The sequence below is a fragment of the Culex quinquefasciatus genome, chromosome 3, assembly GCF_015732765.1.
Source record: "Culex quinquefasciatus strain JHB chromosome 3, VPISU_Cqui_1.0_pri_paternal, whole genome shotgun sequence".
Classification (NCBI taxonomy): domain Eukaryota; kingdom Metazoa; phylum Arthropoda; class Insecta; order Diptera; family Culicidae; genus Culex; species Culex quinquefasciatus.
The window spans coordinates 48,633,017-48,655,481 of NC_051863.1; the positions used below are offsets into that span (position 1 = coordinate 48,633,017).

The window sequence follows — 22,465 nt, forward strand, 5'->3', positions numbered from 1 at the left end:
GGTAGGTTCCTTGAAGTAACAACACTTTGGGTTGTTACATTCAAGCCTTTGGACTCCTAGGTTCGAGCAGAAACTGTGTAGCCCTCAAGTAAGAGGGCGTGAAGTATCACGCCCTCTTACTTGAGCGAAGTGATATCCAGCAATAAAAACACAAGCCCAAGACGTTCGCTAAAACTGTCAGATATATCATTTATTCTCTCATTGTGATGATTTTCCATAATTAACATAAATTTCCTTAAAAACTAAAACGTAACGTTCGCTGCCGGGAGCATTTTTAAAATATTCGCTTAGCTATTGATAAACTCTGTAATCTCAAATTCATGATAACATTACTCTTACGGGCTGAACACACAGACATGAAGTGGTTACTGGCTATGGGAAGGGGGTGGAAGTAAAACTGGACGAATAAATTCTCTTGTAAACAAAGGTAATAAACAAATAGGACCAACATGAAATCTCCTCACCAGCATCGTGGGCACTAGCATTATTGTGGGGTTATCAGCGTGCCTGTGTTCTAGAGTTAAGATTCCGCCTATGGTAGTGATGCTTGGCTCTGGTATCGGTGCACTGGGAACGGGTGGTTTCACCTAGCTTTCATCATTTTGTGTGTGTCAATTGGTTGCTAACGCTTAGTGCGAGTTGACCTTCTTCAGCTCTTCGAGCTCCTCCTCCGAGTTAACCGAGTCCTGTTCGTCGTCGGAACCGTGCAGCGAGGGGGCCGGCGTGGTGTGACCTTCAAAATATAAACAAAAACACTAAGAATAGGAACATTTGGTAGGGATGTGGTCAGAATACGAACGGGAAGAGCTGGGACTTGGTGGAGCGCTGACCGGACGTGGGTAGTTGAAATCGGAGGCGCGCTTCAGGTACGACTCCGACTCGTCGACGTAATCCGGGTAGACCGTCTGCAGGGCCTTGATGCGGGCTTGGCGGTAGTACTGTGAAAAGATTGGATTTGCGTAAGTGGATGAGGGTGGACGAAATATGTCTGTACTTACGATTCCCAGATTTCTCCAGTCGAGCAGGTCGCTCAACCGCTCGGTACGGTTACGCTGGATGATGCGTTGACGCCGGTTGAGCTTGGAGAACTCAAACATATACTTGGACAGTTCCTGCACGCTCTCCTCGACGCTGACGTGGCGCCGGTCGACAATATAGATACCGTACGACTTGGGGTCGGCGATGTGCTCGTGCATGAAGCACCCAAAGCCGGACAGGTTGGTCGTGATGCTCGGGATGCCCATCACGGTGCACTCGGCCGGAGTGTAGCCCCACGGTTCGTAGTACGAAGGGAAAACGCCCAGATGGCAACCACGCACAAACTCCTCGTAGTCCAGCCCGAACAGAGGGTTGGTCGAGTTGAGGAACTCCGGATGGAAGACGATCTTGACGCGATCGTACTTGGTGTTGAAGAGGTGACATCTGCGCACCGAATCCAGCACGGGGTCGTTCCAGTCGTCCACGATGTTGTGGGTGGTCACCGGTGGGTTGGTGTCGCGTTGCAAGCTGTACAGACAACGCTTAATCTTGACGATATCTTCCTTGGTGAGAATTTCGTTGCCATCGGGGAGGGAACCTTGCAGGCAGGTCTCGTACATGCGCTTGCCAATCTGCTGCTGTACACTGTTGATGGTTTCGCGCAACTGTTTGATGACCGCATGACCACGGAGCGACTCCACGTTGAAATTGTTGGTTTTGGCTGGGAAAATCAAAAATGCAACCACCGTAACATCGGGCAGGTGATTCTTCAACAGGTGGTTCAACCGAGCCAGTGCTTCGATGAAGATGTCAGCACCCTTGTTCGAAAACTCGTACCTTCCGGCAATGAACATGTACAGCGTCTTCTCCAGGTCAAAGTTGATGTGACCGTAAAAGTGTCCGCGAGTGAACTCGTGAATCTTTTCCTTAGCCATGGCGTGCAGATTCTGGAACTCGTGGATCGCGGAAAACTTTTTCACGTTCAACCCGTTCGGCGTGATGATGTCCGGCTTGCGCTTCAGCAGATGCTCCGACTCGTAACCGGTAATCTCCGAAACCGTAGTGAACACGTGCGATAAATGAGTAGCGGCCCGTTCCAGGCAGTACCGATGGTAGATCTGACGCTTGCCCGCTTCCTCGTCCACCGGGAACTTGCTCAGGTTGTTGTAGAAATCGGTATTACCCGCGCACAGATATCGTCCCAGCAGGGTTGCATGGGTCGTGAACACCGTAGCTACGTCCACGTGGCGGGTACGCAGCGCAATCAAACCCACACCCGCCTGCCACTCGTGAAAGTGTGCCACAATACGCGGCGGTCCGTACTCGTTGTCACGGGAGTATTGCTCGGCGCAACGCTTAAACTGCAATACAAAACAAACCATTAAGCCAATCGCTCCCACCAACTCCCTTCACGACCATACCTCCGCGATAAAGGTAGCAATAGTGTAGCCCAGGATGACGGCATCGTTGCTCTCGACGTCCAGGTGCGGAATTCCAACATTGGACGACTCCCACAACTCATGCTTGTAGCCGTCCATCTTCCAGGCGGCCGAACCCAGATCAAAAAGAATGATCTGCGGGTTTCCGTCGACCAGCCAGCGTCCACAGTGCACCTTGATGCCCTGGTTGCGCATCTCGCTGACGGCCTTGTACAGCGGACCATTGCTCGGGAACTCGCACGCCTCAACTTCGGTTCGGGCGGACGCCTCCTTATAAGGACCAATCAGGCAGTACTGATCCCCGAGCTCCTCCGTAGACACGAACGCCTTCGAGCGGATAACCGTGTAAATTCCACCGACTACCAAAAAAACAACAAAACAAGAATTAAAACCTCAACACCCCAATCAAATCGATCTCGCCTCACCCTTGTTGGCGACCTCCCATGCGACCTCGAACGTCCAGCGGTTCTCGGTGTTGGCCGAGTGGCCCCGGTCCAGGAAGGCCAACAGGTCCGATCCGGACTCGACGCGCGAGTAGCGACGACTCATCCTGCTGCAGGAAGGAAGAAAGGGCAACAAATTAGAGCAGGTGACAAGGTCAAGCGTGGTAAGTTCCGCCGCCGCAGCGGTGCCAAAAGTGTGTAAAGGGATATTTTTAGCCGTCGAAACGTCGCGGTGGTGGTGTTGGTCATTAACTTCAATACATTTGCAACAGCTGAATGAGAAACGTGGCGGTGGTGGCGCAGCAGTCTGAATCAATCCGAGCGCGATACACAGCTGATTGAGGTGGTGAAAGGCGGGAAGGGGGGTTGTGGTGGTTGGGAGGATTGAAACATGAAGTAGAGTGTATCGAGAAGTCCTAAAACCAATTGAATTTTTTTTTAAACACTCCAAAAACATCGGAATTAAAAACTATGCTATGGTTGTCAAATACTGCAGACCGAGACATCTAATCGCATCCTGCAATTGTGACAAGTCTTCAGCCAAATAAAATTTGTTATCTTTGGTTATTTCAACATCAAACACTAAAACGCGTTTTACATTACACGCCAAATATTTTGTTAAAAAATGAAGGATTAATGGAATAATTATATTAACCCTCTACCGCCCAAATTTTTTTTTTCGGAAATATTTATTTTTCCCGTGTTCAGGAGGTCATTTTGAGCAACTTTTGTTCTGCACACTTGGCTTCGACAGCTTCGAGAGAGTAGACGTTTGTGACGTGCGCGCTAAAGGCATCGTTGTGCCTCGAGTTGTTTGACGGATGGAGGTGGAAGAGACCTCCGAGACGGATGATTTCCAACTCATCCCCGGAAATCGGAAGCGGAAGAAGTCCCCTGAGATCACCGGAGCTGTCGTCGGAGAAGGAGAAGTGGAGCAGAATGTGCTCAACAACAACAAGTTCAGCCCGTTAGCGGAAAACAACAACAATGCCAGCCCAGCGGGAGGAGGCGACGCCCGGCGGTTCCACCGCCCGGTAAACAAAAGCAACCACCGTTGGTGGTAAAGAACTCCACGGCCTTTTACAGGCTTGTGAAGATAACGTCGCTGTGTCTATACGATTTCGAGCCAATTTTCAAGATTACTCGGTTTGGCACCAAGGTAACCAGCTTCTCTGTCGAAGACTTCGACAAGTTGCAAGTGCATTTCAAGAAACATAAAGTGGAATTCTACACCTACCAACGACGAAGCGAACGATCGCAGCGGGTCGTTCTACGTGGTCTCCCGGATGTGGATCCGGAACAAGTAAAGAAGCTGCTGAAAAGGGATCTCAAACTGGACGTTTTGGAGGTGCATGCCATCAAGCGGAAGGAGCAAACCACCGCGGACGAAATTCCGTACATCATCGTCTTCCCCAAGGGATACACTACGCTGAAGAAGCTTTCTCCAATGAAAATCATAGCAAGCACGATCATCCGGTGGGAGGCCTACCGGAACAAACAACCCAGAGTGACCCAGTGTAAGAATTGCCTGCTTCTGGGGCACGGAACCAAGAACTGTCACCTCAAGGGCAGGTGCAACAGCTGTGGGGACCCCACAAGACGGACGAGTGCAAAATCCAAGAAGCTGAGCCGAAGCGGTGTGCCAACTGCTCTGGAGCCCACGAAGCCACGGACCGCAGCTGCCCCAAGCGAGCGGACTTCATCCGGAGGCGCCAGCAGGCGTCGCAACCAAAACCGCCGGCAAGGAAGGCGGAGAAGCAGAGTCCAGCAGTTCCAGCGTTCACGCCGGCGGAGTTCCCTCCGCTGCCGGGCGCAGTTTCGGACGTAAAATCTAAGGATCGCCCTCGACCCGCAGGAAGCAGTCAAGAAAATACCGGCGCCGGCGCCGGTGCCACCCCTACGGCGGAACGAGAGGAGGTGCTCTACAGTTCAACTGAGCTGTGGCACATTTTCAACGAATACAGCGCCAGGTTCCAGACCTGCAAGACCCGCGTAGACCAATTAAGACTTGTTAGCTACATGCTTGGCAAATATGGAGGAAAATGAACATATTTTTGTAATGTACTCTAAATTATTTTGAACCGTTCCTCGGTCCTAACCTGGTCATAGCACCTAAACGGACCTAATAAAAATAAGCTGAGAATAAAAAAAAACTTTTGTTCTGCGAAAAACTTTTCTTCTCTTGTTTTATGTTTTTCTCGTTTCATTTTTAGTATTTTAATTTGCATTTATCTTGTTTAGTTTATGTTTGTTTTTGGTAGTATTTGGCCTACTCTACTACCTAGTATAATTACATTTCGCCTATCTAATTTTTTCATGTTTTTACAGCCACTTTTTCAATTTTTTGCATGTTTTTCACATTTTCTGCTATAGAATCACACCATCATCATTTAAATTGCAAAAAATGCGTAGAGGCATAGTCTGGGACACTACAAAAATTACTGCATACTTATTTTTACTGAAAATATAGGAAATGTTAGTAAAAAACACAGCCAAAGTTGAACCCTAAAAAAATGACATTTTTATAAACATTGGCAAAGTCACATAAAACAAGTTAAACTTCCAACCCTAAAATTTTCAAAAAAATTAAGAGTTCTTCTTTCCAATGCTTTTTAAAGATCAAAAATCTATTGGAAAATTGATATTTGGCGATTTTTTAGATCGAAGCCCGTCTAAAGGCGGGGTTAGGTTGTAGAGGGTTAATGTTTTAGATTTTTGAAAATTTTAACAAAAAAAAATATTTGGAAAAAATAAGCAAAAACTATTATTAAGAAACGTTTAAAAAGAACAAGTAGCACCACATGATGACTACTTTTTTTGTTTAGGGCGGATTCAGCAATTCGTATTTCCCTTTTTCTAATTCGTTCGAGTTAAAAGCATTAAATTAAGATTCTAGAAAGGTGTTTTTGAATTGCAATCATTTTGGAAATAATTCTAGATTACTTTTTCAAAACAACCAATGCGCCAATCGAACAGTTGATTGCTTATTAAATTACAAAATGCTTTTTTGCAATAATTCATCACTGCCATTTTGGCCGCCATCTTGGATTTAAAAATTCTAAATCACTTTAGAGTAGTTTATGGGTCATATTTAAGTTTATGGGTCATAAAATCAAAAATATGACAAAGAAAAAAAAAGTTTTTTCGTGATTCGATTATCCGAAGTGAAATTTTTCCGATGCCTTCAGATAATCGAGTCTGTACTGTAGTACTCTTCTCTTGTATTAATACTAAACTTTGGTATTCGTGAAACCTTAAAAATTAGTTTTTAGGATTATGCCAGAATAAAATTTTAGTATTGTAACAATTTGTTTTGTTACCTTGTTTTGATATTTGCAAAATTGCTCAAATTTTAGATGATGGATACCGAATTTAGGTGTTTTTTTGATTTCACAGTGCACTGCAGTGTTTTTCAAATTCATTTGTAACTAAGGAAAAATTTGGACCAATCTTGACAAGTTCATAAATTTTGCGCACAGTTTCAAAGTTGATTTTTTGAATTGTTGACATATATCCTCGAAGAAAATGTCTTAAAGTCGTTGAAAATTAATGAGTCGAACTTAAATACCACGCTTCTCCATCGAACTGAGTTTCTAGTACATTTTGCTGGAAACGCATGGTGCTTCATGTTTTAAGTCCGCAAAAATCTTCATAAAGGGCCGAATAGTTTTTTTGGTTTGTTGCACTTGAGTACAATCTTGACATTTGCGTATAAATGCATGCAATGTGTACAAGAAGCGAACCACACTAATTCTCTCCATACACGCTTTGAAGAAAAACTTTTCGAACCTGTCTTAAATAATTATATCTAAAATTCCCCCCTTCTTAACCACGTAATACATGATGAAAAATCATAAAAGATATGTTCAGCTGTGTGCTCTTTGATGCTGAGACCTTCAAATCGGTAAATTATGTTTCAAATTGATCTAAAAGTGTATTTTATGTTATGATTTTATATATCTAAGTATTTTTCAGTGAACGCTCAACTAATCACCTTTGTTTTGCAAAGTAAAATGCAAAAAATTGATCAAATTTGTGAAAATTTAAAGTAATTTTCGCGAACCATAGGGAAAATATACTCTTTCTAATCAAACACCTATCTTCGTCATATGAAGAGTTTGATGCTCGATTAAAGCTCCAAAAATACTATTTAGGCTAATAACTTACCAGCAACAGCCTTGAGTAAGCACGCAAATTTATGCCATTTACTGGCTAAAAAGATCAAATTTAATGCACTTTTGATCATAATTGCTATTTTGCGAGACCATTTCTCATCATTTTGGTGGCACACACATCCACACGCAAGATCAGAGGTTAACTGCTTAACAAAAGTCGCCATCAATATCTTTTCACTTGCGCTAACGATTTCAAATCGTTTAAGATATAAAATTACTTCCAACTACCGGCAACATGTTCTTTTGCACATTAGTTAGTCACTCACTTGAAAAAAAAATCCGAAACATATAAATAATTAGCAAGCGCCATCAAAAAAACAAACGCGCCAAGTCTTTTGACGTTTAGATTTTGAATACCCATTCCAATCGAAGGCTGAAGAAAACCGAGCGAGAAGCGAAGGCTAATAAAGAACAAAGGGTGACCACCAACACCACCAGCAGCGCTGTTGGAGTGAGCCAGTGATGCCAGGATTTTTTTTTCTATAAATGCTACTTTTCGTGAGTGTTCGGTTAAAATTTCATCAATTTTGGTAGCACGAAGCAGATCCAAAAGGGCGCTGGAAGAAAAAAAGAATTAAGTTGAAAATAGGAAAATGGGCATAGCCCAATGCACTCGACTGATTAGAATGCGTTTGGAAAACATATTTTTTAAATGCTTGTAAATAGAATAGCATAACTTTTAATAAAAGTGAAAATAAACATAAATGTTCACAACAAGTTGCTCTACTCGTTGGTGTACTTGGTTATAGAAAATTTCAAGGAACACTCCAGATTATCCAGCATCAATCAAACACGACCGCTTATTAGGCTTAAAATGGGTATATTTCCCCTAATTAAAAAAAATACTGGTCGAAATATTTTGCCCAAGGAACTACCATGTCATATTTGTGCCATATTTGTAATTTGTAATTTGTTTGTTTATTTGTAACGATAGCCTGTTAGTGTATACACTTTGCTTAAGGTCAAGGAAATAACGGTAAAGGAAATTACAATGGATAGTTTGATAAATCAAACAAATTATAGCTTATTTTAACTACAGCTAGAACAGTGGCAGAAGGCTCAAAATTAAGTGGCAGAAGGCTCAAAATTAAGTGGCAGAAGGCTCATAATAAATGACGGACAAATTTTTTAAACGTGCTCAATGTTGGTTTGTTTTTGGCATCAGTCGGTAGTCCGTTCCAGCAGGTTGATCCATACACCAACACACTCTTTCCACTGGTTGTTGTGTGCCGAGGAATGATGAAGCATCGTGTTCGCTCTAGCTGTCCACGCTGCAGGTGCTGCTGGATGTAATCCGGAACGTTCTTGTAGTAGGCCTGGCGCATAAAGCTACAGATCCTAAGTTGATAGTTCGCAGGCAGATCAACACCCAGGATGGTAGTCCTCACGGCTGCAGTAGTGTCTCGCCGGCGCATGTTGTACACGAAACGCACAGCGGCTTTGAAACAGCGGTACAGCTGATCCTTGAGCGCAGCTGACAGTCCAGGGTAGTAGACAACGTCGGCGTAGGTGAAAATTGGCATAACCACCGCCTGCACCAGCTTGCGTCGTGTCAACGTAGAGAGTACAGGGCCAAAACGACGAAACGTACGCAAAGTGTTGAACACCTTTTGAACAACGTCGTTGATTTGGTGGGACCACGACAGCTGACAATCCATCTTCAGGCCGAGATTCGTAACGACGTCAGACCACGGCACGGCTTCGCCACAGAATTTTATTTCTGCCTGTGGCACAACCGCTCCAGACTTGCAGAAGATAATCGCTTTGGTCTTCTTGGGGTTGGGTGCGAGCCAGTTAGCATCGGCCCAACGAGCTATTGCCGCGAGATCTTCGTTGATAGCGTCGACCAGAGTGTCCACTTCGGCTGATGGTCCGGAAACGTAGACTTGGAGATCGTCAGCATACAGATGGTACTCGCACCTCAGGGACCCTGGGAGACTGTTGATGTACAGGCTAAAAAGTAGCGCGCTGAGGCAGGATCCCTGAGGTGTGCCGTCAATCACATCACGTTCTCCCGACACAACATCTCCCAGCCTGACGGACTGCTTCCGATCCGCAAGAAACGACGAGATCAGGTCACAGGCTCCTCGAGAAAACCGAAACTCTCCTCGAAGCTTCGTTTCCAAAGTTCGATGGTTCACACAGTTGAAGGCGAGAGAAAAGTCGACCAGAACCATGACAGTGCAGCGGTCGTTGTCGAGGTTCCCATACAGATCGTGAACCACTTTTGTCAAAGCTGTTGTCGTGCTGTGTCCCTTCCTGTATCCTGACTGCTGCCGAGCCAGAAGCGGTGCAGCCGGGTTGTCGAGGTGCTCGGAAATTTGCGACAGCAGTATCTTCTCAAGAATTTTTTGAGATCGCCGGGAGAACGCTGATTGGCCGGAAGTCTTTGGGCTGCGAGGGATTGGTCTGCTTCGGGATAGGGGTGATGAGAGCCTTTTTCCAGCTTGAGGGGAACGACTTGGTCTGGATGATGTGGTTGAACAGATGGGACAAGTGCGGGAGAATGAAAGGGCAGAGCAGTTTGATGAAGGAGATGGGAATTCCGTCAGGGCCAGTAGCGTTGGTCTGAATCTCATAGATTTTCCGGCAGATTTCTTCTTCGGATGTCCGACGAAAACCGAATTCGGCCGCGCCATGGTCAACCGCAGTCCGATGAGGTGGTTCTGCAGTTACTCCGGGTTGGCGTCCGTTTTGAAGCTGACGATGGCCATCACTGAAGAACATGTTCAGTTCATCAGCGTCGATCCCTTCATCCAGCGAAGACTTCTTCGCGTTGTTGTGCACCCCTTCCCTCCTCAGATTAGACCAGAGCGTTTTTGCTGGCAGATCGTGGCTGAAGTGTTGCTCGGCATAACGTTTCTTGGCAGCATAGATGAGAGAGTTGGCCCGATCGCGCTTCCCGACATAATCTTGCCACTGGTTGTCTCCCCTGGCCCGGTTGGGATTTCGCGAGTAAAGAGCAAATGCCAAATCCCGCAGCGCGACAGCTTGTTTGATGGTTTCCGATATCCAGGGGGTGCGTTTATCGCGGACAGTAATGGTTCGTTCTGGGGCGTGCTGCTGGAGCAGATCAGTGAGCACCCCGGTGAGCAGATCTGCCTTTGAAGACGCGTCAAGGGCGGTGTGGAAGGGTCGGATATCTCTGGTTTGGAAGTCGGTTTGCAGTCTCACTGGATCGATGCCACGAAGGTTGCGCACACGCAGCGTCTGCGGCGCAGAGCGCGGTATTCTGATGTTCACCAGCATGTACACCACATCGTGGTCCGAGATAGAGTTGCCAGTGTGAGTTCTTGACTTTATCACCGAATCAGGAGAGTCGGTAATCAGTAGATCGATGGTTGTCGACGATGTCTCGGTGATTCTGGTAGGGCTGGTTGGGAGTACCGTCAGGTTGAAAGTGTCGTTGATACGAGCCAGCGCAACCAAGTTTGCGCTTTGCTGAGTTGACGTTACGTTGATATTAAAATCGCCTACCACGTAGAGACGATCGAAACCAACGTCGAGGAGATCCAGGAGCAGTTTCTCGTAGCCTTGCGCGAAATGAGGGTTTGTACTGACAGGATTGTATATTACCACGACGCAAATGTTTTGGTCGTTAATTTTCGCTTGGACTGCCAGATACTCGAACCGTTGGCTGACGGGAACCTCTGGGTCGGGCGAAGATTTCAAAATCGGTGTTGCTTTGATCCCCTTCTGCACGTACAGCCCAACACCTCCGCACGTTCTACTTCCTCGTCCACGGCCAGCTGGCAGTGAATTTTTAATGAAGTTGTAAGCTGGAACGCGGATGGGGCCAGCAGGAGCTGAGACTTTGAGTTTTGTCTCCGACACAGCGAAGAAATGGTACGGCGTCTGATCCAAAAGCAGCTTCACTCCGTCGATGTGACACTCGAGTCCGCGGACATTAAGGTGTCCGATTCGTAGGTTTGGTAGGTTGGTTCGGGACATAGTAGGGAAAATCGTCGGCGTTTGGATGTGTATCAACAGCGGGAAGAAGAAAGTCCATCGGATGACAGGGCATCGAAGAACACGGACGAGTCATCGGCTTCCGGATTGGGTCCCACCAGATCGAGGAGGTGTTCTGTGCTATCAACAGCTGTATACCGCTTGTGTCCGGGCAGGAGAACGGATATGTTGTCATTTCGGACGAAAACTGAACGAATCAGCTTACGTAGCTTAAGGCGCAACGCGAGATTTCGTATCCGGAAGGCTTGCACAGACAACATCTCGTTGACGGTGAAACGGTACTCGAGGTCGGGAGCGTTCTTGAGTTGACATCAGGCCCGTGATACTGACGTAGCTTGCTGAAGCCGCCACCAAATGTTTGGTGGCGCTGTTTCGGGAATAACATTTCAGAGGGTCACAAATCAAAATATAAGCCAAATTTTTTTTTTGAAGATAATCCTGTAGCTGCTCAGAATGATTCTTTTCATTAAAATAAACCATAAATGCCGCCAACAACAATTTACGTTTAGCATCAGGTCTCAGGCAAAGCTTCCCAGCAGGTGTCTTTTTCAAATCCTCTGAAATGTCTTCCGCAAATTCTTATTTGGCCAATGAACTTACAGATCATCATAATGTTAATTTAAATCTACAATTTGAGGCGGTTAAACCAATATGTGAGCTCATCCATGTTGTTGGGAAACCTTAAGAGCGAGTCCACGAACAGGGACATTGTTAGGGACATTGTGGAGCTCACCAATCTGCCCGAATTTCAGGGGTTGTTTGAACTTATATAACTAACATCTGGGCTAAATATGAGCACTATGAAGCATCCCAGTTGTTCAAATCTAACGGAAGTTATAAGCATTTCAGTTGAAAGAATTGCAATTATTGACATTTCGAACTGAAGCTCATTGTAAGAACTAAAAAGTTGATTTTCATCCATTTATGCCTACTCTTTAAAAATTAAAGTAAAAAGAAAATAAGAATCTGCTCTTGTCGGTTGACATTGCGTATTGTTGGATATGAACCTAGTTTCCAATAAATGTGAATCGGTGATTTCTTTAAATTTTAGTTTAGTAAAGAGTGTAAATGGATAAATATAAACATTTTAATACATGTTATTTTGAAATTGGCTCAGGAACTAGAATTTGATAAATCCATCTCCAAAAAATGGGATATCCGAGCAAAAGTTTCCACCTGAAACAATTCATCGTACCATTAAGTTTAAAGCTAGATAATACTTAAATCATCATGCACTGAAAGCCCAATCACGGTTTTTGCTACCATATTGTGGAGTTGAATTGAGGCACACACCGATGTATTTAGCTAAAAACAAACCGTACAAACTTGATTTGAATGTGTTGTTAAATTTTCGACAAGAAAGCCTTCTATAAACAGCTGTTTTTAGATATAAAAGTTCAAATTTAGAAACTAATTTTGTTGTTTTATTCCTACTGAAACAAATAAAAAATATTCAAATATTGTGCAAAAACATTGCTAAAATCACTTCTCAATTCACCCCATGTGTCTCGATTTGCCCCGGATAATGGTACACATTTAATTTCATTTTAACTAGCGAAACAAAAATAAAGAAAAAAATTTTTTTTCGTCCTTTCGATTTTGCGCCCTTTTCGTCATGTTACTTCCCATAATTTTGACACTAGACACCAAAACTTTGGTACTTTTTAGGCTTCAGTGACATTGTATGCAGATGACAGCCGAAGCATCCCCGTGGTTGACATAGTTTGGCGTCTTTGTGTCTCTCAAAATACCTCCTCAAAACTCGTTCTCGTGCTCCATGACTGTCGAAAACAGCGACGATGGTCGGCGTCAGAGCTCGGTCTGACCATTTCGATGGTTTTACGTCGACCCGGAAACAGCTTGTTACATTTGCCATCACTTCAGGGACACCGAGAAGATCTGTGACACTTTCGACAATGCTGCGTACGTTCTCACCTTCGCGGAACGGGATCTTGTTGATAGCCAGACGACATGAGTTCACAGATTGCGTACAGCTTTGCGCAAGCTTCGCACCTGCTGTGATGGTTTCCAGTTTGTCTCCTATGCTGTTAACCAGGGCACTTTGGACAGCACACCGGTTTTCTCGCTGATGGGCATTGTTCACGCTGCTACGAATCTGATCAATTTGCTTCTTACTCGTTGATCGCACGCTGCCCACCTCGGCTTGGAGTTTTGTCAGCTGCGCCGACAAGTCGTTGATGGTTTTTCTCAGTTCGAGAACGGTTTGCTCCAGCTGTTCGGTTTGCTCATTGGTAGAGACCGGTTCTGCTGGTTTTGCGACAAGGCATCCGCGGATGGCACACTTTTCGCAGAAGTAGAAAAACTTCTTCACATCGCTCATTAGCGAATCGCTGATTTGGACGCAGCTGGAGTGGAACCAAGCAGGACACCCATCGCAACCAATCCAGTTGATCGGGGATTTCCGTTTCTTCCCTTTTTTTGCTGGTGGTTCAGAAGATCCACACAGGTTGCACTTTCCTCCCATGGTGATAAGCACACGACGAAACGCCGACGATTTAAATAAGTTAGCACATCAAAACACACATCCGTCACACACGATAAAAACGATCAGTTCAACTTTGTTTACACTTTTTTCTTTGCTTCAGCTGACGCTCGCAGGTGGAAAAATAATTTGGACTTCTTTGCGTAAAATCAAAGTAAAACCTTGGCAATCACTACGACGACGAACTAGGACCACCTCAAAGTAACTTTCACTATATTTTAGTTTTCAGATCGTTGAAATCCCGGTGAAAATCGCGATTTTTGAGAGCGCGCGATTTCGCGTGTAGCGGTTTAGTCAGTGTTGCCAGAATACATTTGAGCACTTTTGATTTCGATCATGCTGGTTTGACGTGGAATTGCTGACGATAACATTTCGTTGTAGGTACTTGAGCATTTTGGACCAAATGTAGTTTAGAACACCATTTTGGGCGGCTTTCAATTTATCACCCTTTGACCTTCACAAATCCCCAGTTTTCGATTTCATTCCTGACAACAATTCCATAAGAAAGTAAGTAGCAATCTGATCGAACTATCTTGTCACATCCTGCAAATGCGACAACTCGCCAAAGGAAATTTTGTCAGAGGACGTTTTGTCACATGTCAATGCGCGACTACTGCATGTATTTTGAATTGTAGCTTTGGGAAACTGGCAACCAACCTTAACCAATTTTTTTGACAATGCACATATTGGTCAGGCAATCAAAACGTGTTTGTTATTGTTTACATTGATTGCTCTTGTTGTTGTTTATTCAAGGTATACAGATTCAAGCATAAAGAAGCTTATATAATAAATTTTATTGATTGACTACGATTTTTAAGCATTGGAAGATTTTTGACAACAGTTTTAATGGATTATTTGTTCAGAATTCATGTGATTTGAATAAATAATTAATAAAAAAGAATGGTAACAGCTCGGCTCATAACTCAAAGTTCGGCTATGATGTCAATAAAAGTTTTACGAGAAAAACGCGTCTTTGTGTTTGACACCAAATCTTCGCCACTGCTATGGGATGTTAGCCATTTCGTTTTTCGCATCGGCAGCCAAATCTAAACAGTTTTTTAAATTGAAATTCAAGTTGCAGGAGATGCGTTGAAAAATCTTCTATCACCTGGAGCAAAAATCTCGATTATGCCAAAAGTGGATAATAGCCGTTTTTTCAATGATGTGCAGAGCTTTTAAATATTATGTCGCAAAATACGTTTCAACCGATACCAGTTTTCTATAATTTAATCATTTTTTTTTATCAAATTTATTTTTGTTTCAATCAGATTCTCAGATCTTCTGCGACGCTGGCACCATTCCAATCCCCCTCGCAAAACCATCAACTACAGACGCTTCTTCCTTCGCGCGATCGCCGGCTGCAATCCAGACGCCACCACCCCGTGCACCATCAAGTTCAAGGTTATCGCCACGACCTTGACCATGCACCGGCGTACAGCCGGTGTGTTCAAGCATGCCGCCGCGTTTTCGTCACCACACAAACGCACGCTTGTTCCGGTACCGTTTGTACACTCGTTGCTCGTCAGATGGCGCCAGCAGCTGAACTATTCGCTGCATGTGATGCAAGCGATCGTCGCGCGATCGTTGATCTGTTTGTAAACAACCGTCGACAACTATCGGGCGCGTTCGTCAGCTAGAACTGGCGACAACAGGGACAGATCAACGGAAATCAGAGAGCTTATCAGGAGAGATTTGCGGTTGTAAGCAAACACCATTTATGGGACAAGTCAAGAAGGTTATGCAACGCTTGAAGTTCAAAGAGGACGTACACGCAGGACTAAGTTGTGGAACGGGTTTTTTTTTGTTGGTGCCACGGTGGACCAATTTGGTTCCAAAATGGAGTACGCACACAAGAGAGCCGGCATGTTTGGTGTGATTGAACCTGTAGAATTTCGCGCGTACTGGTCGTCGTTATCAAACGCGACCGTAGCTGACGACGAGGTCGTCGTCTTCGCCGGTAATCCAGACCCATCACCATTTCTCGCCAGCGCTGGCACTCGTGGAAAGTGCTCTACAAAGCGATTCAATCGCGACAGCCACCATATCACCTTACAATCCTCACTTGGCACAACGACGGCAGGGAGGGGAATTGTGTTAATGTCAAATAAAGGTCAGTGTCTAACCTTACTCAAGCGGCCGGAGACGACGTCTACTGGGTGTTTCCGCTGAACAAACCGCACTCACTCAAGACACCTCTACACTTCCGTTACCACCGCGGAGATTCGTTACGATCCGATCCAAACCAAACTCGGCTCACCAAGGATCCAATTACAAGCCACACACAAGCACTTGCAGTGACTCCAGCAGTCAAAGTCACCTTAGCAAATCTTCATCGAAAATTTCGGAACCCAAGAGGAACCACTCTCGTCGACCGCGCGCTGTACGACGACACACACTGAGCAGAACTGAACTGAGAGTTGGTTGGATGCGTTCAACACACCTCTTTCTCGCACCGCCGGGAGAGAGTATTTTTTTATATTTTTGTATTTTCTTTTTTATTCGGTGAACGCAGGAGAGCCGGGACTTGGGCCACGCCGGTCGCGACCAATGCTAGAGGAATACTGCTGGTAGTGGATGATGAGGAATCGACGACGACCGGGAGAGACAATTTCTTCTCGCGCATTAGGGTGGGTCAAAATACGGCTCGGAGAGGTTGTGTGATAGAATTGAAATTGTTTATTCGAGTGCGCGTTTTTATTATCTGCGTCAAGCGAAGCGATTAACGGTATGAAGAATAGCAAATCAATTGATAAGATGCATTAGCAGGATTCTTTGTGCAAGTGATATTGTAACTTACAATTGTGTTGAAAGAATTGTGTTACAAATGTTACTTTAATTTTTAAACACAATAATTCTCCATGATTGCAATGCAGTGGGAGTTTCACGGAACCAGGTGGCTCTGAAACCTCCAAAATATTCGGAAGAAAATATTAAGCCCCAACACCCAAACCAAACTCCGCTAACAAGTGATGCTCAAGCTATTGAAATCGTTTTTCAGCTCTTCTCCCAACCAATGACGGGATCATCTCTTCATTTTGACGCAAACGATTCCATACTAGGGGAAATATACCCATTTTAAGCCTAATAAGCGGTCGGGTTTGAATGATGCTGGATAATCTGGATTGTTCCTTGAAATTCACTAAACCAAGTACACCAACGAGTAGAGCAACTTTTTGTGAACATTTCTGTTTATTTTCACTTTTATTAAAAGTTATGCTATTCCTTTTACAAGCATTTAAAAAAAATATTTCAGAAATGGATTCTAATCAGTCGATTGCATTGGGCCACACCCATTTTTCTATTTTTAGCTTAGTTCTTTTTTTCTTCCAACGCTCGTTTGGGTCTGCTTCGTGCTGCCAAAATTGATGAAATTTTGAGCGAACACTCACGAAAAGTAGCATTTCTAGAGAAAGTTTCCTGGCAACACCACAAGCGCTGCTGGTGGTGTTGGTGGCCACCCTTTGTTCTTTATTTGCCTTCGCTTCTCGCTCGGTTTTCTTCAGCCTTCGATTGGAATGGGCGGTCAAAATTGAAACGTCAAAAGACTTAGCGCGTTTGTTTTTTTGATGGTGCTTGCTAATTATTTTCATTTTTCGGGATTATTTTTCAAGTGAGTGACTAACTAATGTGCAAAAGAACATGTTGCAGGTAGTTGGAAGCAATTTTATATCTAAATAGTATTTTTGGAGCTTTAATCGAGCATCAAACTCTCCATATGACGAAGATAGGTGTTTGAATAGAAAGGGTATATTTCTCCTATTGTAAAAAAAACTATACACAGAAAAAATTGTGGTGATAGATTTTGTGTCAAAAAATGTGTTATATTACATCAGGAACTGGTGGATTTTCATCAGTTTTTGATGAACCTTATCAGGTTCACATTTTCACACATTTATATAGTAAAATTACAAAAAAAGGTAATATCCTACTAAAAAAATTTCAACCAGTGTTTGATGCTTTAGTGTTTGATGCTTTAGGATGCAAACAAAATGCAATTTTGCAACTTTCAGGGCAGACGGTAATAACAAAATTCATGCAATTTTAATAACAAATACTGTTAAAATAACAGAAAATGTTATGGAATCTTCTTGAAAAATCAATTTTTGCATAAGAATTTAATAACAGTATATGTTATCATAGCAAAATTTGTTATTGGTCTGATATTGGTTGAAAGCCATAACAACTTTGGAATAACATTTTTTGTTATGGAAGAATACCTCCAATTGTTATTGGGAAGATCGGATTAGTTGTTAAAATAACAAAAAATAATAACAAAGATTTGTTCTAAGAATAACAAAAATTGTTATAAGTCTGTTATAACAATAACAATCCAATAACAAAAAAATCATGACGAATAACAAATCTTGTTATAAATAACATATAATGTTATTGGCCTAGTATTTTCAAATATCAAAAAAAAAAATGTTATTCCAAAGTTATTTCCGTCTGCTCGGGTTGACGATTACATCCAAAAAGTGTTCCCCGTGCGGCCGAATCGGGCTTTGAACGAACCGAAATCTCAGGTTATTTTTCAAAAGGTCCTAGGCGTCAGCTGTAAACAAGGCCGTTTTTTCGATCAATTTATGAACTATCCAAATTGGAAATGCGTTCAATTATTCATCTGCATGTCATTTAAGTACTTTTTACTGAATGTTATACGTTTCAGAGAAAAAGTCAAATACGTGTCGAATGAATTAATTGAAAAATTAAAAAGAGAGTGTCCACGTGGTTTATGGAGAAGAGATTTTTCGTTCGATGTGGAGGCTTCGGTAAAGATGTAGTTTATGGTTAGAATAGTTCTCTCAGTTTTCGTTTTTTTTCGATTCATCTCACCGACTCCCCCCTTCTTTTCATCTTTCCACCCAAAATTGTCTTCCTTGACCTGATTAACAGTGTAAACTAACAAGTTGTCGTATCCAATACCAACAAATTACAAAAATTACAAATTATATTGTGACCATTTCTTTTTGCTTCAGCATGTAATAATTTATTATTGTTGAGGCGGTATCTCTGCCAATCTAGAATGAAAACTTATTCAATTCTAGAGTTTTTTAATGGTCCTATAAGCTTGTGTGTTCATACGTTTACAGGACTTATATTAATAAAAATCTCTAGAAACCAAATACATTTTTCTCGTTAACTTAAATTAATTAATCTTTTTAAAACGTCAATGGTTTTGTATTTTCAAAAAAAAAAAAAATCAATAAAAAAGAATAGTCTAGATAAGTAAAATCTCAAAGTCAACCTATTTCCATTCCTTTATTTTTATTGGTTATGATTGCTGCAGTAATCTATTTGTTTTCAAACGTTGTGGTCAATATAGAGTTGTTATTGCACTTCACTTATCTCTGATAAAATTTACGACACTCTTCAAATAACTTTTTCTCAATGTTTACAGTCAAGATGATAACAGGAAAAGAAAAAAACACAATTGCAATCGCAATCCAAATAACCCGATCCTGATAACCGCATCTTTTTCCTGATCAAACTCAGTGAACTTTTCTAATACGCACATTGGCACACTTGAAAATGAGCCTGTGTTCGTTTGCTACCGTCAGTGTCCCTCGTTCCGGCCGAACCCTCCATTTGGCTACTATCCATTTTCACAGCCCCCTTCAGAGCAGTTCCTACCAGCATAAATGGCATGTTGACGGTTTCATTCTCACTAGCCACACGTGACTTGATGGTAGTTCTCTTTCTCTGCTTACCGAAATCGCCACGCTGCCTTTGGCTCTCTCATACTTTCGATCAAGCAATTTGGTTCATTTCACTTGTACGTTGCCATGTAACAAACATGCGCTCTCGTGAGAGCATTCATAACATTCTCTTCGTGAAAGTGTTCATGGTGCAAATCGTTTAGGGAGAGAGCTTTTTGAAATATTTCAGTTTCGTTTGAAATGTTTGACATTAGGGGTTCGTTACATTCTGGAATAAGGTCTCATTTCAAAAGTACATTTTTTTTACTTTTTTCATAAGGACTTAAGAACCAAATATAAACATTAGGTGTGTTCCACATACTTAGTTTTCAGCATTACAGAGTGAGCAGGAAACACTGATGTCCTGGGCCGTATAATTAAACTGAAATTTTTGGGGAATATTTCATCGTCAAACTTTTCACTGACATGGCATAGGCAAGCTTACCGATGAAACGTTTCAAAAATACACTAATATTATCAGTTCATCGAAATGTGATAATTTGATATTTTTCACATATTTTTGAATACTTTTTTTTTTGCCGTTAATCTAACAATCTTTCAAAATAAAACAATCATCGGATATTGTTAACAGCACGTTTCAGTCTGACATTTGTCGAGCGCGGTCAAACAAACATGACATGACATGTCGAAGGTTACTGAAGAAACGTTTCAAATAATTCACCAAATCGTCAGATTAACAATTCTAACCACAATTTCTTCCAAAAGCATCGCAAGGTTTCATGTTATGGTATGCAGTACTAGATTGAAATGTTTCATTCTATACTTTTATTGCTACTTGGTATGTTGAAAGATAGATGTCTCAATTATGAAACAATTAACCACAAAAAAATTAACATTTTTTTGGAAATTGCAGCATCTAGGGGAAATATACCTATTTTAAGCCTAATAAGCGGTCGTGTTTGAATGATGCTGGATAATCTGGAGTGTTCCTTGAAAATTACTAAAACCAAGTACACCAACGAGTAGAGCAACTTTTTGTGAACATTTCTGTTTATTTTCACTTTTATTAAAAGTTATGCTATTCTTTTTACAAGCATTTGAAAAAAAAATCCTAAATGCATTCTAATCAGTCGAGTGCATTGGGCCACGCCCATTTTCCTATTTTCAGCTTAGTTCTTTTTTTTTCTTCCAGCGCTCTTTTGGGTCTGCTAAGTGCTGCCAAAATTGATGAAATTTTAAGCGAACACTCACGAAAAGAAGCATTTATAGAGAAAATTTCCTGGAATCCCTGGCTCACTCCAACAGGCGCTGCTGGTGGTATTGGTGGCCACTCTTTGTTCTTTATTTGCCTTCGCTTCTCGCTCGGTTTTCTTCAGCCTTCGATTGGAATGGGTAGTCAAAATTGAAACGTCAAAAGACTGGGCGCGTTTGTTTTTTGTGATGGCGCTTGCAAATTATTTACATGTTTCGGGATTATTTTTCAAGTGAGTGACTAACTAATGTGCAAAAGAACATGTTGCCGGTAGTTGGAAGCAATTTTATATCTTAAGCGCTTTGAAATCGTTACCGCAAGTGAAAAGATATTGATGGCGACTGTCGTTAAGCAGTTAAAAAAATGATGAGAAATGGTCTCGCAAAATAGAAATTATGATCAAAAGTGCATAAAAATTTGATCATTTTGGCCAGTAAATGCCATAAATTTGCGTGCTTACTCGAGGCTGCTTGCTGGTAAGTTTATAGCCCAAATAGTATTTTTGGAGCTTTAATCGAGCATCAATCTCTCCATACGACGAAGATAGGTGTTTGATTAGAATGGGTATAATTTCCCCTACCTGACTCACACGTTTGAATCATTTTTTAGTGCATTGCATTATTTTTTTTCGCAAAATGCATGCAAGATTTATGCATCTTTTTAAATAATGTATGATAATTTATCAAAACATTTTAAACTTTTAAAAATCTTGATAATCAAACAAATAAATAAAAATGTTTAATTTGAAATTAATAAAAAAGTTTATTCTAGTTCAAAAATTTGAGATAAAATTTGTTTTTAAGAGAAAATGGCAATCACATTGCTCACATGCTGGAGCAAACTAATCAAAATACCACTGTTGAATCAAATTATGAATAGTTCCGAGGCTCAACTCCTAATCTAATCTAATATATTCTAATCTAACAGCAATTCTCCACGAAAATAGAATGATTCAAAAAAAAAGTTCTCCGATCGGGCTAAACAAAATTGTGGGGGTTCCTTGGTCGAAATAATTAAACCCGATTTTCTTGTTTAGCCATTAGGGTGACCGTGATAGGGTGGTCCGAAAAAATTGTCATTTACGTCGATTTTCGCTAAAACCTCTTTTTTTTCTAAAAATAATAATTCCCCGCCATTTCAACCGATTTTAATACTCTTTTTAGGAAAAATAGTTAGCCTAACATTTGAAAGGTCGATTGAAAACTTAAAATGCTGTTTTAATGGTCTCGGGACCAAAGAGCATATGTCTGAAAATATTTTTTTTATCGGAAATTTACATAACAATAAAAAAAACTAGATGCGATTTTTTGAAAATAAAAACTAGGGTTTCCCAAATTTTAAACGATGACCTATGCATGTTTGAGAACCAGAATTTTTGTAATAGAAAGACGCAACTTATATTATTACTTATATATAATTTCAAACTTCCAGCTATTTTTTTTTTTGAAAACCTATCTAATACTCTTTCGTTTGCGTCCAAGACAGTTAAAATCGGTTGAAATGGTGCGAAGTTACGTTTTTTTGATAAATGTGGTTTTTGCCATGCCTAGTTATTTTGACCGGGAACCGTGGTGTAGGGGTAAGCGTGGTTGCCTCTTACCCAGTCGGCCTGGGTTCGATCCCAGACGGCTCGGGTGGCATTTTTCGAGACGAGATTTGTCTGATTACGGCTTCCGTTGGACGGGGAAGTAAATGTTGGCCCCGGTCTAACCTAGAGGTTAGGTCGTTAACTCAGTCCAAGCGGAGGAGTCGCTGGTAGGCAGTTGGACTCACAATCCAAAGGTTGTCAGTTCAAATCCCGGGGTGGATGGAAGCTTAGGCGTAAAAAGAGGTTTGCAATTGCCTCAACAATCAAGCCTTCGGAAACCTGGTTTCGAGTAGGAATCTCGCAATCAAGAACGCCAAGGCAATGGTGTGGAGCGAATAATTTGATTTTGATTTTTGTTATTTTTCAGTTTTTGAAAGAAAAGTTCTAGAATATTCGATAATACATTTTTCATCTATTGTTAACCCTAATGTTGTTTCAATTGCAGAACAATCAAAAACCGA

General features: G+C 42.1%; 2 protein-coding genes across 2 annotated transcripts; both read right to left on the reverse strand.

The window, feature by feature from the left end:
- Positions 1-168: 168 nt before the first annotated feature.
- Positions 169-16,060, reverse strand: LOC6036958 (glycogen [starch] synthase). Its single transcript, XM_038262158.1, has 6 exons — positions 15,631-16,060; positions 2,843-2,970; positions 2,400-2,776; positions 999-2,339; positions 800-938; positions 169-733 (listed from the first exon to the last, which is right to left on the reverse strand). Exons 2-6 carry the CDS (start codon positions 2,964-2,966, stop codon positions 630-632), a joined length of 2,085 nt encoding a protein of 694 aa, XP_038118086.1. The 5' UTR covers positions 2,967-2,970; positions 15,631-16,060; the 3' UTR covers positions 169-629.
- Positions 9,376-10,986, reverse strand: LOC119768946. Its single transcript, XM_038260783.1, has one exon. The coding sequence runs from the start codon at positions 10,984-10,986 to the stop codon at positions 9,376-9,378; it is 1,611 nt and encodes a 536-aa protein (XP_038116711.1).
- Positions 16,061-22,465: the final 6,405 nt, after the last annotated feature.